At 45.6% G+C, this 20,826-nt stretch overlaps 1 protein-coding gene across 1 annotated transcript in view; it reads left to right on the top strand.

The window, feature by feature from the left end:
- SUMF1 (sulfatase modifying factor 1) overlaps positions 1-20,826 on the top strand; it is a 268,047-nt gene that overhangs the window by 157,211 nt on the left and 90,010 nt on the right. Inside the window, exon 5 of the mRNA XM_078661661.1 lies at positions 7,413-7,535. Within this exon, the coding sequence (XP_078517787.1) occupies positions 7,413-7,535 (123 nt within the window). The remainder of the gene's footprint in view (positions 1-7,412; positions 7,536-20,826) is intronic.

Raw genomic sequence — 20,826 nt, 5'->3', positions numbered from 1 at the left:
AAACCAAAAAAGGCATCTCATTATCCCAATTATTATTGTTAAGCGATATGGGATATTATTAGTGATGTTTTTTTAGTTCTATCTTTTTGTAATTAAACAGCCTTGAAAATGTCCTGGATATTCCATACATGAAACACGTGAGCTGGATAAAGTGAATTCTGTTAATCATCTTTTTTACCGCCTAACGAGGACTTTCTTGATTGACTAAAATGTATCAAAAATCGGCATACTTGTGACTCTAGACTTGCTTTTGATGTATGCAGTTTGGGTAATCGTACATACTGGAATAGTTTTTGTGTATGGACCACGATGTGCATAGAAATAAAGTCTGATCAAGTGTCACGAACTGAAAGATTTTGGCTTCGCTTTTCCTAAAATTATTCGTTACAAATAACTCCTGCTGTTGTTTAACTTGTGGGAATAAAGAGGAATAAGGGTAGTTAAAATATATTATATTGCTCCTCGAAAAAAGTCCCCAGTGTGCAAGAGCACGATTTTTCTCTTGGGATTCTGGGAGCTATAGTGCTAGTGCTCATAACAAATGCACTGCAATTGCGTGTTCTGGTACTTTTCTAGCTCGCGTGTGATGACTAAAACAGTGGAATGGAATGCTATTCAGCAGAATTGGCAGAGGTTAAGAAGCTTTTCCACGCATTACTTTTTGATTGCTTGTTGATCTATTAAAGATCGTCTATAAGTTAAAAGTTTTGAAATTAGTGTTATGTGCAGATGAGCACAAGATGAGGAGAGACCTACCAGTAGTGGCCAGTGATGAATGAAGCATGACCTCGTTCAAGTACACCTTACTACTTGAAGAGCCTGGCTGGAAGGCCTTTGCTTGCAGTTAAAGTAGCAGAAGTCCTTGCATCTCGTGTCTCATCAGTCCTGCTTTTGGGCTGTGTCATTGGAAGTCTTTTTTGCTGCTGTATTGTGTTGTAATATGTTACAGTGGCTTTGTATGGTAACCCACAACCCCGGCGAGGTGTTGAAGTTCTCCGTAGAGAAACAAGAGGCTACGTAGTTCTCTGTGCTTCATTGGAAGTGAGTTGGTTTGTATGCAGGAAGAGTTTTGGTGGCGTTCATGAGAGCCAGAGGATTGCCCCAAAGTGTTACTGCAGATCTGAAGCTGTGCTTTAAAATGGTGTAAAGCGAAGAGAAGTTGCAAATTTTGCATTTACATGCAGTCGGGTGTGCAACGAATTCCTCCATTGTGGGGGAAATGTGTTCTTGCATTGGTTCTTCTGAACTTTGAAAAAGGAATTTACTTAATTTTCCAGGCATCATATGTGTCATTTTGTTTATAAAGTCATATCCTGAAGAATATTTAGTCCTTAGAAATTGCCCAGGTCACAAGTGCAAGGAAAGCCAAGCATCGTGGACAGTGATGTTAGGCCAATGCACTGGGGCGCTTTATTGCAGCAGGATACAGTGTTCTGTTTCTTAATCACCAGAGGAAAAGAGGAAGCATTTATACGGAAGAGGATGAGCTCAGCATGTAATACAATCCTCAGTCGATGACCGTCTTTTGTGTTGTACAATTGGTGACAATACACCATGGTTCTTTTTTGTTTTGAGGATGTTTTGTGGATTTTTTGGGGAGTCAGTGGGGTGTAACCACTTTGGATTTGTGATGGTCTTTTGAAATTACAATTTTTTGAGCTTTTGAGAGTGACTTTTGTGGCATCTACTAAGGATTTTCCATGTACTTGGTTTGGTCTTAATTTTTTACCCCTTTTGAACTTTGATTACCTTCTATTCATGTAAGGCATTGACTTAAGCGTATCCCCCTCCATCCAGTTGCGGACTTGTCCTATATAAAAGCAATTATACAATAGTTAATCTGCTCCTCTACGTGGGTACAACTCTTTCTCCTCCACATTTGGATAATACCTATAGGGAGGCATGGCAAGCTAGTTTGCCAGGTTCATGCTGATACAACTCATCTGATAGATGTCCAAGAGAAACCTCTGTCCTTATCCACTGCCGACCACTTTGGTTTCTTTGTGAACCAGAGTCCTCTCTAGACTAGACCCAGAGTGTATAGTTGATGATAACCATCTGCATTTAAGATTACTGAAAAAGAGGATTGTTTAGGGTGACATGCATGAGAAAAAGAATATTGTGAAGGACACACCAGACGAGCTTTGGGGAGGGAGAAACATCCTTGAAAACATGGGGAGTGCGGGAATGTGCAGGGAACGCAGCACATCGACTCAAGTGCACATGCTCTGATGAAGTGCTAAAATATTAAAAAGTAGTTCCCTAGTGTGGAGTAGGCCTGGGCGGAACTCCCCGAGATAACCAAAGACTGCTGCACTAGCCGGAGTTACGCAAGCAGCAGAGTGCGTTACGATGCACCGTTGGCACTGATTTTTAGCGACGGTGTTTGTCCCATGCTGTAAAATCAGCTCAAATGCCACCACATGCAGCGTAAGAGGGCCCTGCTGTTTTCTGCCTCTCAAGTAGATGTTCTACTTCTGGCAGCTTCCTCAACGTGAACGGAAGGTTTCTCAATACGAATGGTAGCGACCATCTGCGACCGAACTTGTTGAGAAATCTCACCGGGAGGTGGTCTGTAGTAAGATTTCCCATGCTTGCTGTCAAGGTAAGGTAAGAGCGAGGAAAAAGCTCTGCTCCATGGTTTGTTTCGGAACTTCGCATGCTAAGCCAAGCGCGCAGTGGGAAAAACACTGCAAACTCCACCTGGGGAGCAGGATTTCACACCCAGGATTAGTGTGGAGCCTTGGAAGGATCCCAGCCATGCAATCAAGTAGATGGCAGAGAATCTATGCTCCAGGGGAGAGACATACAAGAAGAGGAAGGAAAACCATTGAGTAAGATACAAACAAGTGAGTTTGACAAGAAAGCCAACCAATGTTAAGCAAGGGGTTGACCCCAAGCCCAAATTAAGGATTGGTCTTTTTTTTTTTTGGTCTTGTCGACAATAGGTCTGCGACACCTCAAAAAGTTGAAAAAGTAGCAAAAAGAAAAAACGTCTTACTTGCCAACACATGAGGAGGGAGAAGAGCGATGCCAGGATATCTGTACACGTCATTACAATCTACATTCTGTTTTTTGCCTCAGAAGTGCAGCATCATCTTTGTTATTGAGCCATGCTGCTCAGTTTTATGCAGTCCATTGTCCTCCCTCAGAGCCAGGAAGAACGGAGAGTACAAACAGAGCATGTCCTGTTCTCTGTAGGCCGTGGCAACGGAGGCGGTTCGTTAACAGCGTTTGCCTCAGGTGAGTTGGATCCCCTTGTGCTGCCAGGGTCTGTGTATTTGTACTAATGCTGCCATTAAAGCACTTCCCCGGAGGGCACCACTTTCATTTGAATAAGGGCACCCTTTGTGCGCAAAAAGAAAAAATCAATGTTGGCCCAGAAAGCTGCACAGAGGAGTATACCCCCAGGGCTTCACTGTCGTGGATTGCGCCATCAGGATCTTAATGTCAATGGTAAAAATGAAACAGATTGTACCGTCTTGTTGGCATTGTACCCTACAATTTTACCGTGGTCCCGGCTGTCAGTGAAGAGAGGCCATATCTGACCGACCTGCATAAAAAGGTGACATTGGGTCAGAGATGTACTCGATGCAAGGATTGAAGAGTGCCTTTTTTTTACTATCACCAACTACCTTGGTGTCACCGGACGGGACATGGAGAAATATCAGTTTATACAGAAAATCTTTATTTTTTTGTAATAACTCCTTAGCCAACATGTGCCTTGCACTTTGAAGTGCTTTGTCCAGTCAATAATTAATCAAAATATACATGTTATAAGACACTGGGTTGGAAGCAGTAATCACTTAAAACATATGTGGTTTAAAAACATAATACAAAATGAGAACCACTTGTGGAGTGAAACGCAGTTGGAAGCGAATGTGAATTTACCCTTCATAACATAAGCAGTTGTTCACCAGTAGTTAGTTACCTTCATTATTTGACAGTTTTGGGTGGTTATGGCCTGGCTGCTGTCATCCAGGCTGTGGTGCAGAACACTGCAGGGCTGATTCACAAAAGCAATTATGAGTGCAGGAAGTAGTACTGCAGGAGTACTCTTTTACATACTCTATATTAAATTGTGAATTGGCTTCAAATGTCAAATTGATTCATAAAAGAGAAAAGGAGACGCAATCCTTTCTGGTTGCCCTAATTGCTTAAGAATTTTCCCTGAATATTCTTATTTTAAAGGTTTTTACAGGCCAACTCACAAAGGCATTCAAGAGTACGTAAAGAGCATTACTAGAGTACTATTTTACGTACTCCAAAGTGTCTTAGTGAATAGATCCCTACATGTAAGCTGCACCTTTAAACAGTTTAGAACCAGGATTATTCAGGGCTGGAAAACCTGAGTATAGCAATTTGCCACTGACATTTTAGGTAATTGGATATCTAAATAACAACGTTAAAGAGCACCCTGCATTATTATAAGAATGGTTAAAAAAATCCCAAATGCTTAGACATGGCAGTGTTTTGAACATTCTGTGAACAAACATTCACGAGGTAGTGCAGAGAAAGTTCAACATGTAATGAATGATTTATAAAAAATGCAAATGTATTTAATCGGTGAACAGTTAGTTCCCAGTGTAACAAGAAAGGAAATGGGTAGACCTGTATTATCCCCTGCTGCTGTACTAAAACACCTGCCACCAATGTGGGTTACAAGTCCTGTATTAAGAATGGCCAGAAAGACTTTTTGGAGTATTTTATAATCACCAAATGCAATGGTGGACTTCTGGCACTCCACCTCCCAAACAGTGCCCTTCAATCAGAAGGTGGTGCACTTCATCCACGGTTGCTCGATGCCACTGCTAAGCAGAAATACGTGGAGACAGAACACAGAATGGTGCACCCAACAACTAAAAGTCCAAAGTTCTTTTTTGTGTAATCTCCTTTGTCGAAATTTTGATTTCTTTCATTAAAAAAAGCCAAGATCACAGCAACCGCATTTCATTCAAACAAAACCGAACTTCATCAGGGCTGCAAATAATACATAAAAAACCTGTATAAAACGCACAACAAACACTAAATAACGCCATATTGACACACAAATACTACAACTCCATATAATAAAGACAATGACGTTAAAACAGTCATGACCATCATATTGGTCCACAAGTAAAACTGCTACATAAAATGTGTGCATATGGGTGCCCCATGGGAAAAAGGAGCCCAAAATGGCAACATATTGTAACAACTGGTATGTGATTCCTGGTCTGCAATCGGTATAAATATCCACATGTACCAGAAAGGAGTGTATGGTTGACAGCACAACATTGTTCCACTATTTCGAATTCTTTTCACTCCGGATGAAAAAGAAAACATTTAAATAAACTTGTTGGGAAAACGTTTTTGGAAACTGGATCTTGTTACGTACCAAATCATACACAGGAAATTGATTGTATCAGACATCACCTCCCAATATGCCCTGTAGGACAATCTTCAACCCCTCTCGCGTATATCTTAAGACACAACTTTTCAGCAGAATACCTTATTGGAATCCATTTATTCAAAACCAAATGTTCCCATTATATGCTGTTTTTATCTCCACCTTATAATATTTATGACCGTGTATAGCAAGATTCTATACTTCTGGCTTAAGGTGGAAAGTTTGTAGAGGAGAATTGTGCAGGGAAGTTCCATCTAAGATTATACCTATACACAAAATGACTAAGAATCATAATATACCCTCAAGGTATAATTCCATTTTTCACCCATTTTGTTAATCAGCATACCTTATCTGTAAATGTAAGACAAATGTCTCCCTCTATCAATAGTTTCACAAGAACTCCCATCCGGATGATTGCCCCCTGATTGTAATGCGGTATAGCAGCCATCCGTTTTGTGGTGGGGTTTAAAATATCCCCTAACCGTGACACCATCTTTAACATAAAACTGTGAGTCCAGAAAGTCAATTTTGTCCCTATGGTGACACATATTAAGTCACACATTACAAGGATTATCGTTCAGGTAAGTGACAGAGTGGACTCAGAGCGGTGGCGAGCTGGATGAAGGCCAATTGCCTCCAGCTCAACGCGAAGAAAACCGAGATCATGATCGTCGGCAGAAGGGCAGACCTCTGGGGGGGACAGGTGGTGGCCTTCGGAGCTTGGGCCGGCCCCCCTCCCGGTGACTGAACTAAAAAACTTGGGAGTGTGGATGGATCCCACTCTCAGTTTTGAGGGGCACACGAAGAAAACGGCAGCATGCTGTTTTGGAATTCTCCGGGCTCTGCGGCCAGTTCTGAAGTTTTTCGACCCTCGTACACGGCAGTTGGTAATCCAGGCGACTGTTGTATCGCGCCTGGATTACGCCAGCTCTCTTCTGGTCGGCGCTAACCTGGCCGAAGTTACTCGCCTTCAACGAGTGCAGAACGCTGCCGCTAGAGCCATTGTCGGTCTTCCTAGATCCTGCCCTGTTTCCAGCACTCTGAAAGCGCTGCACTGGCTGCCGGTCAGAGCAAGAATCCAGTTCAAAGTGCTGTGCCTGGCCTTCAAGATCTTAAAGGGCACGGCCCCTCAAACCCTTACGGGTCTTCTGTCTTGGTATGTCCCCACTCGACATCTGAGATCCTTGGGCCAAGCTCTTACCATCACCCCGCGATACAAGCTGTGCCGTATCGGCGGTCGTTCCTTCCGGGTCAAAGCGGCCGAACTCTGGAACTCTCTCCCGGTGGAGATTCGGCTGTTGGAAGACCTTCTTTCCTTTCGCAAGGCGATAAAAACTTTCCTGTTTTAAACTTCAACTATTACTTTGGCTGTTGTGTTCCCTGTGGTTGTTGCGTGTTACCTTGACATGCGCCGGGACGCCCCTTGGCTGGGGCAGCTGTGCGCAGTACAAATGCACGTAACATAACATAACATAACATAGGCATTCAACACCTCAACAAATCCAGTCCATAGGCAGATACTATCATCAATATACCTCCCGCAAAAGCTTATTTGCTGAGTCCACGGGGAGGCATCTCTGCCCCTGGCATGTGCCCTCCCATAAATTGGCTGGTATAAGAGGGAGCAAACCTGGAACTCGCAGTGGTACCCTGGAGCAGGTGGTACTAGAGGCCATCATGATTTAAATAGTTCTTGGAGAGGATGATATCAATCATACTCAGTATTATTTTGTTATATTCATAACCAAAAACCATTGTTGTTTCCTAGTCTATGGAGGTGACAGTGTGTGGGCAGCAGAGATATTCCACCATGAGGAGATGAATCCTGCAAAGAGACATTAGCTGGTGGCACTCGAAGGTTGTTGGTAAAATAATTTAAGGGTCACCTCATTGATTGATCATTTTGTCGAATGGCTAGAGTTTTTACTGCTCTTATCCTCGTGTCTTTTTGATGCTCATTTGTCCTGTTCCTCTTTCGTGTGTGCCATTTTTCATTCTCTGTTGCCTCTTTCTACTCTCCCAGGATGGATCACCCAGTCCTCCATGTGTCCTGGAATGACGCAGTGGCATACTGTACGTGGGCCGGTAAAAGGCTTCCTACTGAGGCCGAATGGGAATATGCCTGCAGAGGAGGCCTGGAAAACAGGTACAAGGGATGTGTGTTGGTCTCATGTTAGCTATGAACAACCCATGCAAAGGATTTGGGTGGGTCTAATGTTTGTTCTAGAGAACAGGTTCAAAGGATCTGCATTGGTCTCATGTTTGTTCTTGATGCAGAGTATGGATTTTTAACTTAGTCTGGGTGCAATTTTAAATTACACCAGCATAATTCGTATCATTTTTGGAATTTCATATTAAGCAAAATCCACAAAATTATACCATTATACCACGGCGCATTATTACCCTGCCACTGTAACAATATTATAGCGTGGGAAGAATGTGAACAACCCAAACACAACTGTCTTTTGTTCACGGCAGTTGTGTTTTTTTGCACAATTTTTTGTGCAGAATGCGTCCTCACGCCAGATATTATTGGGAGGACACGTTCATTCAAAAATATATCTCTAAATGATGGATTTGCATTACACGCAGTAGCAATTTACACAAATGTTGCAGACTCTTCATTATCAACGCCTACACCTTTATCCTCCTCGGAAATCTTAACTGTCATGTAGAAGACCCACTGACCCAACTCTACGCCCTTCTTGCAATCCTAAAAAACTTTGGCTTTGAACTGCATGTTACCGGACCCACCCACACCTTCGGACACTTATTGGACCGGAGTTTGTTGTCAATTGGCAAAATCACAGTCAACAAGCCAGCAACTATAACCCAGAAAGACCACGCGCTCGTCAGTTTTAGCATTCCTACCCTGCATCACCAGAGATCTACCACCACCTGCCACAGCTGTAAACGCCTCACGGAAGATCCTGCCCTATCTGCGCATCTGCCTAAGCACACCAGCATCTTGCTGAAAGACATCAAGATCCTCAAAAGGTGAATCACCACATGCACTGACACACTGGCTTCCCTGAAGTTCAACCCAATGACCACAGGCCAGCTGGTACACAGAGGAACAGCAGATATGGAACACCAAGTGCATAGCTCTTGCAGATCACATCAATGCTGGCGCTAACAACAGCAAGGAAATCTTCACCATCATCAAAGATTTAACTGCTTTTCCTACCGCATCCAGCTTCCTGGACCGGAATCAAGCATCCTAGGACCGGTTTCTGGCTATCAGCCGTCTACAGCCAGGATAGCTTGACTCCAGTGGCTTAGTGAGCAAGGGTCAGGGTCAAGACTGATTTGCACAGGTCCATGTCTGAACTGGAGTGGCTTGGTGAGCAAAATAACGATGGATTAAACCCAGATCTGTGACTGGGGGGTGAGTGTTTTGCCATTGTGCAACATTCCATCCATCATCTTGTGTGTTTTGCTGTTCACCCTACGTGATAAGGGTATGCCCAGACGTGGGTCCCGTGCTCACTAAGCCACTGGAGTCAAGCTATCCTGGCTGAAGACGGCTGATAGCCAGAAACCGGTCCTAGGATGCTTGATTCCGGTCCAGGGAAGACATGGCTTGGCAGTTCGGGCTGGACTGTTCCCATGAGGCACAGGGTCAAGACTGATTTGCATATGTCCATGTCTGAACTGGGGTGGCTTGGTGAGCAAAATAAAGATGAATTAAACCCAGATCTGTGACTGGGGGCGAGTGTCTTGCCATTGAGTCAACAGAAATATGACCACATTGCTCCCACCTCGAGTCTTTCATTGGGTCAAGATATTAGTAGGTGTCAAAATAAATTTCTATAGTGTGTACAAGGTGATAACTTCAAAATGACTACAGTGCAGACAAACACAACATTTCAAGGTGTGTCTACACCATATGCCACATCTCCATTGCTCAGATCTCTTTGAAGGGTGCTTTATCAATCAATCGAACAGCATTTGTAAAGCGCAGCACTGTCACCCCCATCGGTATCTGGGTGTTGTGTCTCTGTAGAAGAGCACGGTCTTGAGTCTCTTTCCGAAGTCTGCCTGCGACAAGGCTGTGCAGAGCTGGAGGGGCAGGATATTCCAGGTCTTGGCAGCGGTGTAGGAGAAGGAGCGGCAACCGCTGCGACGGAAGCAGGATGTGTGTGAGGGTGAGTCAAGAGCAGCCCAGGTGTCTGGAGAGTTGGTGGAATTTCAGTTGATGATGTGTAGAAGCAGGAGGAGGTGACTCAGTTGGCTTGTCGTTTCATGGTCAGTTGGCTGTCGATTATGCAGAGGCTGCAAGCATGTATGGTCGGTCGGTGAGGGTGTGGGTCTGAGTTCTGCAGGCCACCAGCTGCGATCCCATGCAGAGGTGTTCTTCCCAAAGATCAGTACTTCAGTCTTGTTGGAGTTGAGTTGGAGTCGGTTGTCTCTCATTCATTTGTCTACTTTAGTCATTGAGTTGCAGAAGTTGTTTTTTGGCATTGGAGGGGTCTTTAGTGAGCAAGAGGATCAGTTGAGTGACGTCTGCATAGGAGATTATGTTGAGTCCATGGGATCTGACGATGTCTGCGAGGGGGTCATGTAGATGTTGAACGGTGTGAAGCTGAGGGATGATCCTTGTGGAACTCCGCATATGATGTCTTTGGGTGCGGAGATGAAGGGATGCAGTCGGATGCTCTGTGTGCGTCCTGTAAGGAAGGAGGTGATCCGCTTGAGTGCGTCTTGCTGTTATGCCTATGTTGTAGAGTCTGGTGATGAGGGTGTTGTAGAAGACAGTGTTGAACACCACAGAGACATTGAGGAGGATCAGGACTACAGTTTCTGTATGGCCGAGGAGTGTTCTAATGTCATTTATGGCGCCAACCAGCACTCTCTCAGTACTGTGGTTGGCACAGAATCCTGATCGTGAGGCGTCTGGTAGGTGATTTTTGTTCCAGGAATTCGGTGAGCTGCTGGTTGATGGCTTTCTAAAGTACTTTGGCTGGTTTGGGTAAGGGAGCAGGGAGATCGGACGATGTGTTTTTTAGATCGCTGAGTTTGGCGGAGGCTTTTTTTGGGAGGGGGTCTGACGTCTGCGTGTTTCCGTCTGTCAGGGAAAGTTGCTGTGGAGATGGAGGTGTTGAGGATGCTGGTGAGTCGTGTGCTGATTGGGTTTGTTGCAAGGTTGTGGTGGTGGTGGGGGTAGAGGTTGGTGTGTGCCCAGAAATGGATGGAAGACATGATGGCTGAGGTGGACAGTGCGGTGAGTGGAGACCAGGTGGTAATGGTTTGGCTGATGTTCGCTGTTTGGTTGAGGCCTTTGGGGTTCAGGGTGGCGGGTTGGAGGTTGAAATTGTTGTAGATGTTGGTGATCTTGCTGTGGAAGTAGTCTGAGAAGGTGTCGCACAGTTCTTGGGAGGGGAGGATGGTGTTCTCTGTGGCTGTTGGTTGAATAATTCTTTGACTATTTTATTGAAGAGCTCCTTTGTGTGGTTGGCTGCGGAGACGACATGGAAGGCGATGGCTGCTTTCTTGGGTTTCTTCTGGGGCGGCTCACTAAGGCGGAGGAGTGTCGCCCCACTGTCTTTCAGCACGGCAAAAAAAAGGAAAAATAAAATGATAATAACTAGATGGTATTATTTTATTTTTCTGTGCTGGGGCAGTTTTGTGGGGCGGGGCTAAGCTGTGCATGGGGCAGAGTAGCGCATTAGAGCCTGGGTGGAGGACATGCCCAGGCTCCCATTCCTCATCTGAGCGCCAAACTACAGCGCTCAGACCAATCACAACACTGCATTGCAGCATTGTGATTGACTTAGGGAAGCCTATCCTACTTCCTATTCCAACAGAAGCAATTAAGAGGACGGAAGAGAGGCAGAAGCCGGTCAGGCAGCCAGACAGCCAGCAGGCTAGCAGGTGAGTGATTAAAAAAAATATATATATTTTCTCTTCCCTTTTCCCCCTCCCCGCCCCACAACTGATTCGTAGGAGCAACTGCGCCTGGCTTGCTTGATGTGCCGGTGATAGTTGCTAAGGGCTGTTTTGTGAGCTGCTCCGTCAGTGCGGTTCTTAGTGGCATGCCATTGTTTCTCCAGTTGGTGGCAGTTGCGCTTGGTGGTCCTGAGTTCTGGGGTGTACCAGCTGCCAAGTTCGGAGGTCTTGATAAATTTGGTATGTTTCAGTGGGCGACTCTGTCAGCGCTGTTTGTGATCGAGGCGGGATCTTTTGTAGGTTGTGTTGCAGAAGAAGTGGCAGTGACTCCAGGTGAAGGGTCCTTTGGTGGATTATGGGGAAGAGGAGATGGTAAAGGGCGTTGCCCAACTGGCGGTGCATTGCCTGCTGAGCTCTCCCGCTGCACTGGTGATCCTACCATCTGGGCAGTGACCTTGAAAAGTTAGTGTGGGGACCGGGACAGCAGAGAGCGTACTTACCCGGCAGAGGGAGCAACAGCGTAGGATCAGGGACAGCAGGCAGCATAGTAACTGAGCAGTGGGAGCAGCAGCGCAGGGACCGGAGCCAGCACACTGACCGGGCAGGGGGAACGGCAGTGCAGGGGCAGCAGGCAGCGCAGTGACTGGGCAGGGATAGCAGCAGCCAAAATTAACTCCCTAGGAAACAAACTCAATGCTGCCTCAAACTTACCACCTCCTCCTGCCGGGACCCATCTCTCTCCTCATCCACCCCTGGTAACACCCAAAAACCAAGCTCACTGGTCGAACTTCAAAGCTTATGACGACCTCTTCATCTCGAAAATTCTATCCTCCCTAAAACCAAATAGCCACTTCAATGACCCACTCCCCTCCAACTGCCTTTCAGCGACCTCCCCATTCATCACTCCCATTTGGACCACAATCATCGTCTCACTTCTTCAAGGCTCCATACCTGACTCCCTAAAAACCGGGTAAGTAACCCTGGACAGCCAACTGAATATGCATGACCACATCAACTCGATGGCCAAAACTGCCAGGTTCCACCTGAGCTATTTGAGAAAACTAAAACCCTTCCTTGAAGCTGCAGACCTAAAAAACACAGTCCAGGCATTAGTTATCTCCAGGATTGAATACGGCTGCTCAACCCTATCAGGCCTATCCAAGATCTCCACTGCCCCCCCTGAAAGCCTGCCTCAACGCCGCAGCAAGACTCTTAAGAGGCTCAAACAAGCATTGGCATAGCCAATAGGTCTCGCTTTTAGAACCATATAAGTATTTAGTTATGCAGCACAATATCCTTGGTGCAACAACATCAACTGCTGCATGTCTAAACACTTTAAGGTCCCAAAAGCGAGACCTATTGGCTATGCCAATGCTTATCTCTCTGCTGCTCAAGATCAAAGTCTGTGAGAGGAAAAATAAGAGCTGGTCCCTAGAAATCAGTACTGGTGGGCCCCACTTGATCAAATTAAGCAGTTATGAAGATAACAATAAAAAGTCCCAACATGCTTATTGCTCTTGCTGAAAAGAAAATCAGGACTGGCTGAAAGTCTCCCTCATTTCTGACCTAACTTATTGAAGCAGCACAGTGCTTTACAATGAAAACAAAACTATTTGAGTAGGAGGAGTCTCTCGGATATAATGTAGTAAGAACAGAAGAGATTGAGGGGCCACCATGGCACCAGAGGGATACAACCGGTAGGGAGGTAGGTACATGCAACGAGGTTAGTTCCAGTAGGATCAGGTACATGATGTTTACAGTACTCACATTTACAATGAATGTCAAAAGGAAAATAACAGGACATGCCCAGAACCATACAATTGCTATGTCAAGTGTCCAAGGTGGTAGTGGAACACAGGCCACAAGTCAGTCACAAGTCCACATTACACCCGGATAAAGACAATTTACAATGGCATATATCACAGAAATTCAGTATCAGTGAATGTGCTCTGTAAACTAGTGATATTTTGCATTTTTTTCACGTAGGGGAGAACAGAAAAACAGATCAGATTTAGAAAAGAGAAGTTGCTTGCTCACTCCCTCAATGTGCACGCATTCCAAATATTCAGAGTGACCTGCAGAAGCATGGTTTGTGTTCTTTCAAACGCCTGATCAATAGAAAACGTACTGCCCCGAAGAGAAAATCGGTGTGCAAATATATACGAACAGCTTTGTAACGTATGATTTAGCATAGGAAACATAGGCAGCTAAAAGTAAAGTCTATTTCTTACAGATCAACTGTGCTAGGGAGACGGAGCCACAATCTGGAAACATAATTTTAGTCAAAAAGAGCGCCTAGAGGCCCACCCAATCGAGAAAACAGCGCTACACCAAATATAAATAAAGTGACTCAAAATAATTTATTCATAGCAAAAAGACTACAATGCAATCGGTCTCGCTTTTGAGACCTTATAAGTATTTAGTCATAGCGCAGCTCTGTGCTGCAGTTCCAATGTAGAAGGAGACGTGCCTTTTGTTGACGGAACATGCCCCTCCAGTGTAAAACAAGCACAATGTTTTTTGTTTTAAAAACAACCCAAATAAACAACATGTAAAGACGCACACATTATATAAGCTTTATAAAACCAATCTTTTTTCTAACGTTCGGTAAGAGAGTGTGCACATGTTTTGGAAACTTATTTGGTTATTTTTCTAAAGTGCACACATGCTTGCTGAAGATAAACATGTCCTCACTCTACTTCAGCAATAGAAACAAATCTTTTTTTTCAAATGCTTTGGGAAGCTTGTGCGCTTTAGAAAATAACTAAATAAGTTTCCAAAGTGCATACACACGCATCACGAAACAATAGTGAGTTAGTGCAGCGCCCACCTGTAGGCTTATTGATCTACTTAAACCGTGCTTCTGACCTGTGTAGTCAGCCATCTGGAACATGTTGTGATGGCTGACCAGGAAGAACCTGAATGGGTGATGGCCAAACAGAAGGATCGATTGGTGAAGTCGCCATGGGAGGGAATGAGCCACACAAAGGAGGGACAATTAAACGTGAAGTCGGCAAAGCCACGGCCACAGAAGCGGCAGCTGTATGGCTTCACATCAGTGTGCAGTAGCATATGCCTCTTCAAGTGGCTCGTCTGAGTGAGCGCCTTACCACACACTGTCCGTTTTCTCCGGGCAAGACCTTCCCCGTGAGGTTGACCTCTGCACCGAGACTGCAGCATCGCATTGGTATTCTGAGCAAGGCGCTGCTCACAAATTCCTTCACCGGGAGCTCAGACCATGCGAGGGAGGCCCGCGCCATGGACCGTCCGAGGCTCTGAGCTGAGTGAAAGAGGCGGTGGGCGGAGCCTAAGGAAGGCAAAGGAAGAGAGGCGAGGGATAGAGGACTAGATGTAGGAAAGAAATATGAGAGAAGACGCAGTAGGCGAAGGATGGGAAAGGAGTTGAAAGAAAGGGAAGGAGATGTGGGAAAGGAGTGAAGGGAGGGAATAGAAATGAAGTAAAAGGAAAAGAGCGGAAAGGGGGCGTGCGGTAAGCCAAAACATGCAACAAAAAGACGCGCGGCCCGAGACGCGCTCTGTGGTGGGGGAGGGGGAGGAGCGTTAAAGCGCAAGACAGAGAGGTGGAGCGAAGCGCGCGCCCTTGTGTGTGTAATCGCAAGCTCTAGGCTGCCACAAGCAAAAGCGTGTAGTACCATTTTCAAAAGCCCCACTCACTAAATGTCTCGCTAGAGCACCGCATGCGCTGGCTCCGGCGAGACCTAAAAATGTGACCACATCTCCCCGCATCTGAAGGTGTTGAACTGGCTCCCCTTTGAAGCCAGAGTCCAGCTCAAACTGGCTTGTATCACGTATAAAACACTATGCACAAATTCCCCTGCATATCTCGCCAAGAAACTCTTGGTATCCGGGGGAATCAGAAACTCCCGGTCCGTCATAGACCTTGTGTTCCAGCCAGCCCGCTTCCGTAAGGATAAAACTTATAACTGTGCCTTCTCTGGGGCGGCACCAAGAACATGGAACTCGCTGCCGTCCTCCCTCAGAAGAATCCCTTCTCTGTCAACCTTCAAGAAGGAAGCTAAAACATTCCTAATGAGGTAATTCCTCCCTTAGTTTTCTTTCACTGTGCACTCTGCTTCGCGGCAGTGCTCTGGTTATTCTGAAATATCTCTTGGCCTGCTTGGTCGCTCCTATTCTCTGTACTAATTCATTATTCCTGCATATTTAATTGTGGACACTCTCTCCATATCGCTGACGCGTCACCGCGCATATGTAATTGCTGACTTTCATTGCATTTTGCTGACTTGTCGCCCCCCTGATTATTGTATATACCCTGACTATGTCCTAATGTAGTCACTTCCCTCTATCCCTATCCGTGCTTTTGCTTTTTTGCCTGTGTCAAATCTGTATGCAACGTGATTTCCCTGTAAAGCGCTTTGATACCCTAACGGGTCACGTTCACGCTCTATAAAACTTTAAATAAATAAAAATACCCCTAGACCAGTGGCCGAAGTGGGTGGGATCGGCAGGGTACCCCGTGCCCCTATTTCTTTAATTTTGTGTAATCCGTTCCCCAACATTTTATTTTTAAGAATGCATTCCAGGATGGCAGGCTTGGTGCTTGTGGATGTCCGAGGATGGGTGGGTTGGCAGAGAAGGAAAAGGATTCTATATTTTCCTTCTTGAACAGAGAAGACAAGGGCAGTGTCCACTTCTCCTGCTCTGCTGGTGGCAGCTGCTCCCCTCTCTTTCTCCGTCTTATTCCCCCTTTTTCTGTCTTGCTCCTCCTTACTTGCTGAAAACTGTGACTTCTAGAAACTCTTCTTACCCTCTTTTTCTTCTCCTTTCGTTTATTTGTTCACCAGTGAAATGGATCCAAAAACAGAAAACCATTTTTACTTGAAATGACATTTTATTATGAAGTGCAGCCTCGGGATGAAGAGAAATAAAAGGTTTAATATATGAAGCAGGTGGGGAAGTGCATCATTCATGGAGTTACTGTGATACCTGGTAGATGGGTGGATTCGAAAACAAAATGTGTACCATGCCTCTGTGTTCACGGAAGTGGTCTTTTTAAACCATGCTTCTTACATTTTATAAGAATATAAGGAATGGACATTGAAACTGGTCCCTTCTGGGACCTGTAGCCATGTGCTTAACTTTTCGGGCAAAAGCACTCACTGATTTCTGAATGAGTGTAAAAGCTTTAAGGTACCCATGTTGTTTGTTGTTCCTGCTTAAATTTCACATACTTTACCTAATTTTGCATTCCCTATGAGTATTTGTTTTTTCCAGGATGTTGTTACTTTTTTTTCAGGCAGTATATAACTCTTTTTTTAGTGCCTAATTTGAATTGTTGCATCAAGGTTTTTATAGCGGGCACAATTGGTTTGTTGCGGAGTTGAAGGCAGTGCGAGTTTCGCTCAGTGGGGCAGTAACATGTTCAGTGTGGGAGAGGATGTGGCACTATTGTCAGAGCTGCTGAATTTTGAACTGGGAACAAGGTTCAGCCTTCAAGACCAGTCCACCAGACCACTCTCCTGAGGGAGCACATTCCCATGCTAGACCTTAGAAGGCCCAGCAAGACTTTAGAAGCCCTGGTGTCTTAGCACCAGCAGGGGGATCCTAGCCCCTAGCAGTGGCAACTGTGGGTTCACTTTGAAGGCCTATCCACCACAATCCATACTGAAGTTCACCTCCAGTCTTGGGGGAAGGCCTACAAGCAGCACTCTCCAGAGCGGCAGTGACTCTGTCACGGAGATCACAGGACCATTAGGGCCAGTCCTCCTAACCCTTTGGTACCTCCATTGGCCTTGTTTCAGCAGTAGTAGTGTAACTCACCGGGGATCGGCAATGCAGGTTTTGCACACACACCAAACTAAGTTTGCAAAATTCAAGGTGTCGCTGCTTCATGCACAAGCACTTTTACGTGTTCTACCTGCTTTGTGGCCATCGGAATTATGCACTAATGGGTGAAAAAATCATGCCGCAGTGTTAACTAAATTACACAGCATGAAAAAGGCTACAGCGTAATGCGTTTTATTTGCTGATATTTTATTATTTTGGCATTTTTACACATGCTAACAGTCTCTGAAAAGATTTTGTCTTATTACAACCAATACAACATAGAAATGCAGCAGTGTGGAAGGTGTCCAGTCAAACTTTGAAAAGGGCCAACCACTTTGCAGCAACGCAAGTCAAATTTTTTTGTAACTTTTGATCCGTTTGAGCTGCCAACAATTTATTAGTTAAAATCGTCAGATTATGCTGCAGATGATGTATTATGTGGCAAATATGGCAGAGCCATAATTATTTGGAAATCATTTGCAAGCTAGGATATTTTGCCATTCATGTTTGAGCTGCTCTTGTAGAAAAAGGGAAAGTGCTGATGACAGAAACTCCTTGGATCACAGACAAATGGCTTGTGATTCCACTTTTAAGCATATTTGGGACATTCTGTGATTGGGAACGTATCTCACACTGTAAATGTATTTTAATGTCAATAACTCATATTAACTCGTTCGATGCTTGCGTCGGCCAGCGTCTGACGCATGCACTACCTCGCTGGTGCTGCGCACATCCGTTGGCCGATGCAACCCCGCCCACTCTTTAATTCCCCTGCACTGCAGGAAAATTTGCACCAAGGTTAAGGGGCTAAACCTTAAATAAACATGTGTATCCATTGGTTGAATTAAGTGATGCAGTAAGCTGGAACTGGTCAGTGAAATGCCAAACCAATACTACAAATTGGGATGTTTTGCTCTTTCGGGCCACACCTCTGACTCGGCCCACTGACCCGATCCTCTGGTCATTCCCGCCCTCTGGTTCTCCGCCCACAGTTCCCCTACTTTTTTCCCCCACTTCGACCACTCCCTAGACACCCACCCCTTCCCCTCTCCCCCCACTTAGACAAAATCCTTCAGAGGCTGCTGCTGCTGTCCTGGGAAGGTTGCAAACCCCACAATGGACAATGCTTAGTTTCTGCACGCAAGGTTTCCAGCTCACTCAGTCTCCCCCGAGTGATATTGGCTCTCACCCAGGGACTGTGTGAAGGAAGCCGACATTGTGTAACCCACGGTGGGACCGTGAGAGTTGGCAAGTCTGCACTGTTTTTACAGTCCTGGGCTACACTGAAAAAATATGCACAGTGTGTGCTCTGTGCCACCCTTAACCTGCAGGTGCGCGCGCATGTCCATTCGCTCTGTTGCGCACCCTTGGCGCACGTAGAATGGGCAAAGGTGCCGCGTTCCTTTCACGCAGCCTTTATCCTTCCCTCACACCTCCACCCCACCCAGGCTCCCATTGGGCAAAGGTGAGAAAATAGAACACCTGAGGCACTCTGTGGCTCACTGGTTAGAGGAGGCAGACCTGGAAGCAGAGGTCAGCCCGGGACCAGGGTTCAATTCCCGGCGGGGTCTTAGAGTCCTAAAATGTCCATGGACTCGACAATTCTCGCTCCGGTGCCTACTCGATTCACGGGTTCACACTCTGCGACTCTGGGCAATAGCTTGCTTAATCTCCACAACGGCCCCTCGCGGCGGGATGCCTGGCTTTAAACCTTGCGGATACCCTGCCGGGGTTATCTCACAGGGGAATACCAGGACGGGTTCCCTAAGCAAGCGCTTAGAAACCGCTCGGTGATTTGCGCTATATAAATTCCTGTACATTTACATTTACATTTACTCTGCTGCCCCCCGGTGGATGGGCGACAGAGTGCGCGAGGGAGGCAGGGGTTCGAGAAATATCTCCAATTGTTTACAACTTGAGGGACCTTCTTCTAGGGTTGTCTTAGCCTCGATGGGACAATCCCCCCATATGCCTCATTGTCTGTGTATTCTATGTTGGTTGGTGAGCTTGTAAATGTTATGTTTCTTGTTGGATGCAAAATTGTAGACGTGCTTCAGTGTTTTCGGAATGTCCCGCTATTTTGTTTTTCAAAATTTGGTCACTAACAGGGCCGGACTGACTACCGGGCAGTTTGGAATGCTGCCGAGCTGGGGGCTGATTTCACTGCAGTGGGGGCTGATTTCGTTCATAGAGACCTGCGTGTGCTTCGAAATAATGAAAGCAAAACGAATTTTGTTTAGTACACGCAGGTCCCTATCAACGAAATCAGCCCCCAGCTCAGCCTCATTCCAAACTGCCCGGTAGCCAGTCCGGCCGTGGTCACCAACCTTAATCCGAGTTAGGGCCAGGCAACTGGCTCGAGCCAGGCTCTGGCCTTCTCCGGCTTTATCACCACTGGTGGAGCACAACATTCTTAACCTGTCACTGGTGTTACAAAAAATGCACATGTCCTTCTTCCAAACCACTTTGACTTCTGATCTGATGTGTTAGGAATTCTACTTTTCAGACACCAGAAATGTAAACATGACGGACCTGCAAACCAATGAGAATGGGTGTGTCTTGTGGAAATGGTCACACCGAGCCTTCAACCCGCTGGAACCCCCTTTGCAAAGAGCCTGTTTGCGGGGAAGGTGTCTTTTCATGTACATGCGTCACTGCGTTTTTCACACTCTTTACTGCCAAAACATGGAAATAGTTTGGCTGTGAAACGTGGGCGGCATCTGTAAATCACCGAAGACGCTTGCTTTAGGTAGACGACTAAAAAGACACTCATTAAAAATGCACCTGTAATGCGACGAAAGTGAGTATGCAGCAAAAGGCTCTGATCGTCTCAGCTGAGCCCATAACAGTCACAACCAAGCTTTTCTGTACACGTGCGACCAATTCAGTCCAAAAGAACCAAAAAGGAACGGGTGGTGCTCACCGCCGGGTCTGGTGGCTCAGTGGACTAATGCGCCTACTACGGGGGCCTGTGTTCGATCACATGGTTACAGGTTCAAATCCCTGCGGATTCACTCAGACATTCATTCTTCTGAGGTCGATAAAATGAGTACCATTGAGTTGGGTAACAATAAACATCTGTTATTCAGCGCCAAGATACCCTTGGGTGAACGGGCGCTTTACAAATACACATTGTTATGATGACCACTGACCATCTCCCTCCAGGTCATTACAGACTCTGTTTCCAGTCCTTTTGTGTGCTATCCTAATGCATTCTGGGTGTTGTGGTCTTGTTTTGCTTCAATTAAAAAAAATTGAGTAGCTGGCCTGGAATCAATGATTTGCAGAAGAAAGGTTTAGGCCCGGAGTCAGTGTCTGTAATGACCAGGAGTGAGGTGGTCACCCTACAAAACCATCCATCAGACTAGCAAAGAACCAGAGGAAGAGAGAACAGAGAACCACAAACCTTAATTATAAGCTGACTTCCTATCACTGCCGCGACAATCGAAAATAGAAAACGATACTCCCAAACTCACTAACTAAACACATACACAACTATAAAATGCATGAGCTATCATCTCGCCCACTCACAACTTCAAGCTCCCGATAGCAAAGACAACAACACCACTGAAATCCACTCATGAACATTTTCCTGCTCTAACAGGGGAGGCGATTCCTATTATTCTCAATTACGAACTCGTCTTTACAACTAAATCTATAGGGAAAAACAGTTATAGCAATCTGATTCTTATAAATACTCATGAGACAGAATCACAGATTCCTTCCATCATGGAGAAAGAAAA

This window comes from Lissotriton helveticus, chromosome 9 (assembly GCF_964261635.1).
Source record: "Lissotriton helveticus chromosome 9, aLisHel1.1, whole genome shotgun sequence".
Taxonomy (NCBI): domain Eukaryota; kingdom Metazoa; phylum Chordata; class Amphibia; order Caudata; family Salamandridae; genus Lissotriton; species Lissotriton helveticus.
This window is presented reverse-complemented; position numbering and strand designations above follow the sequence as displayed.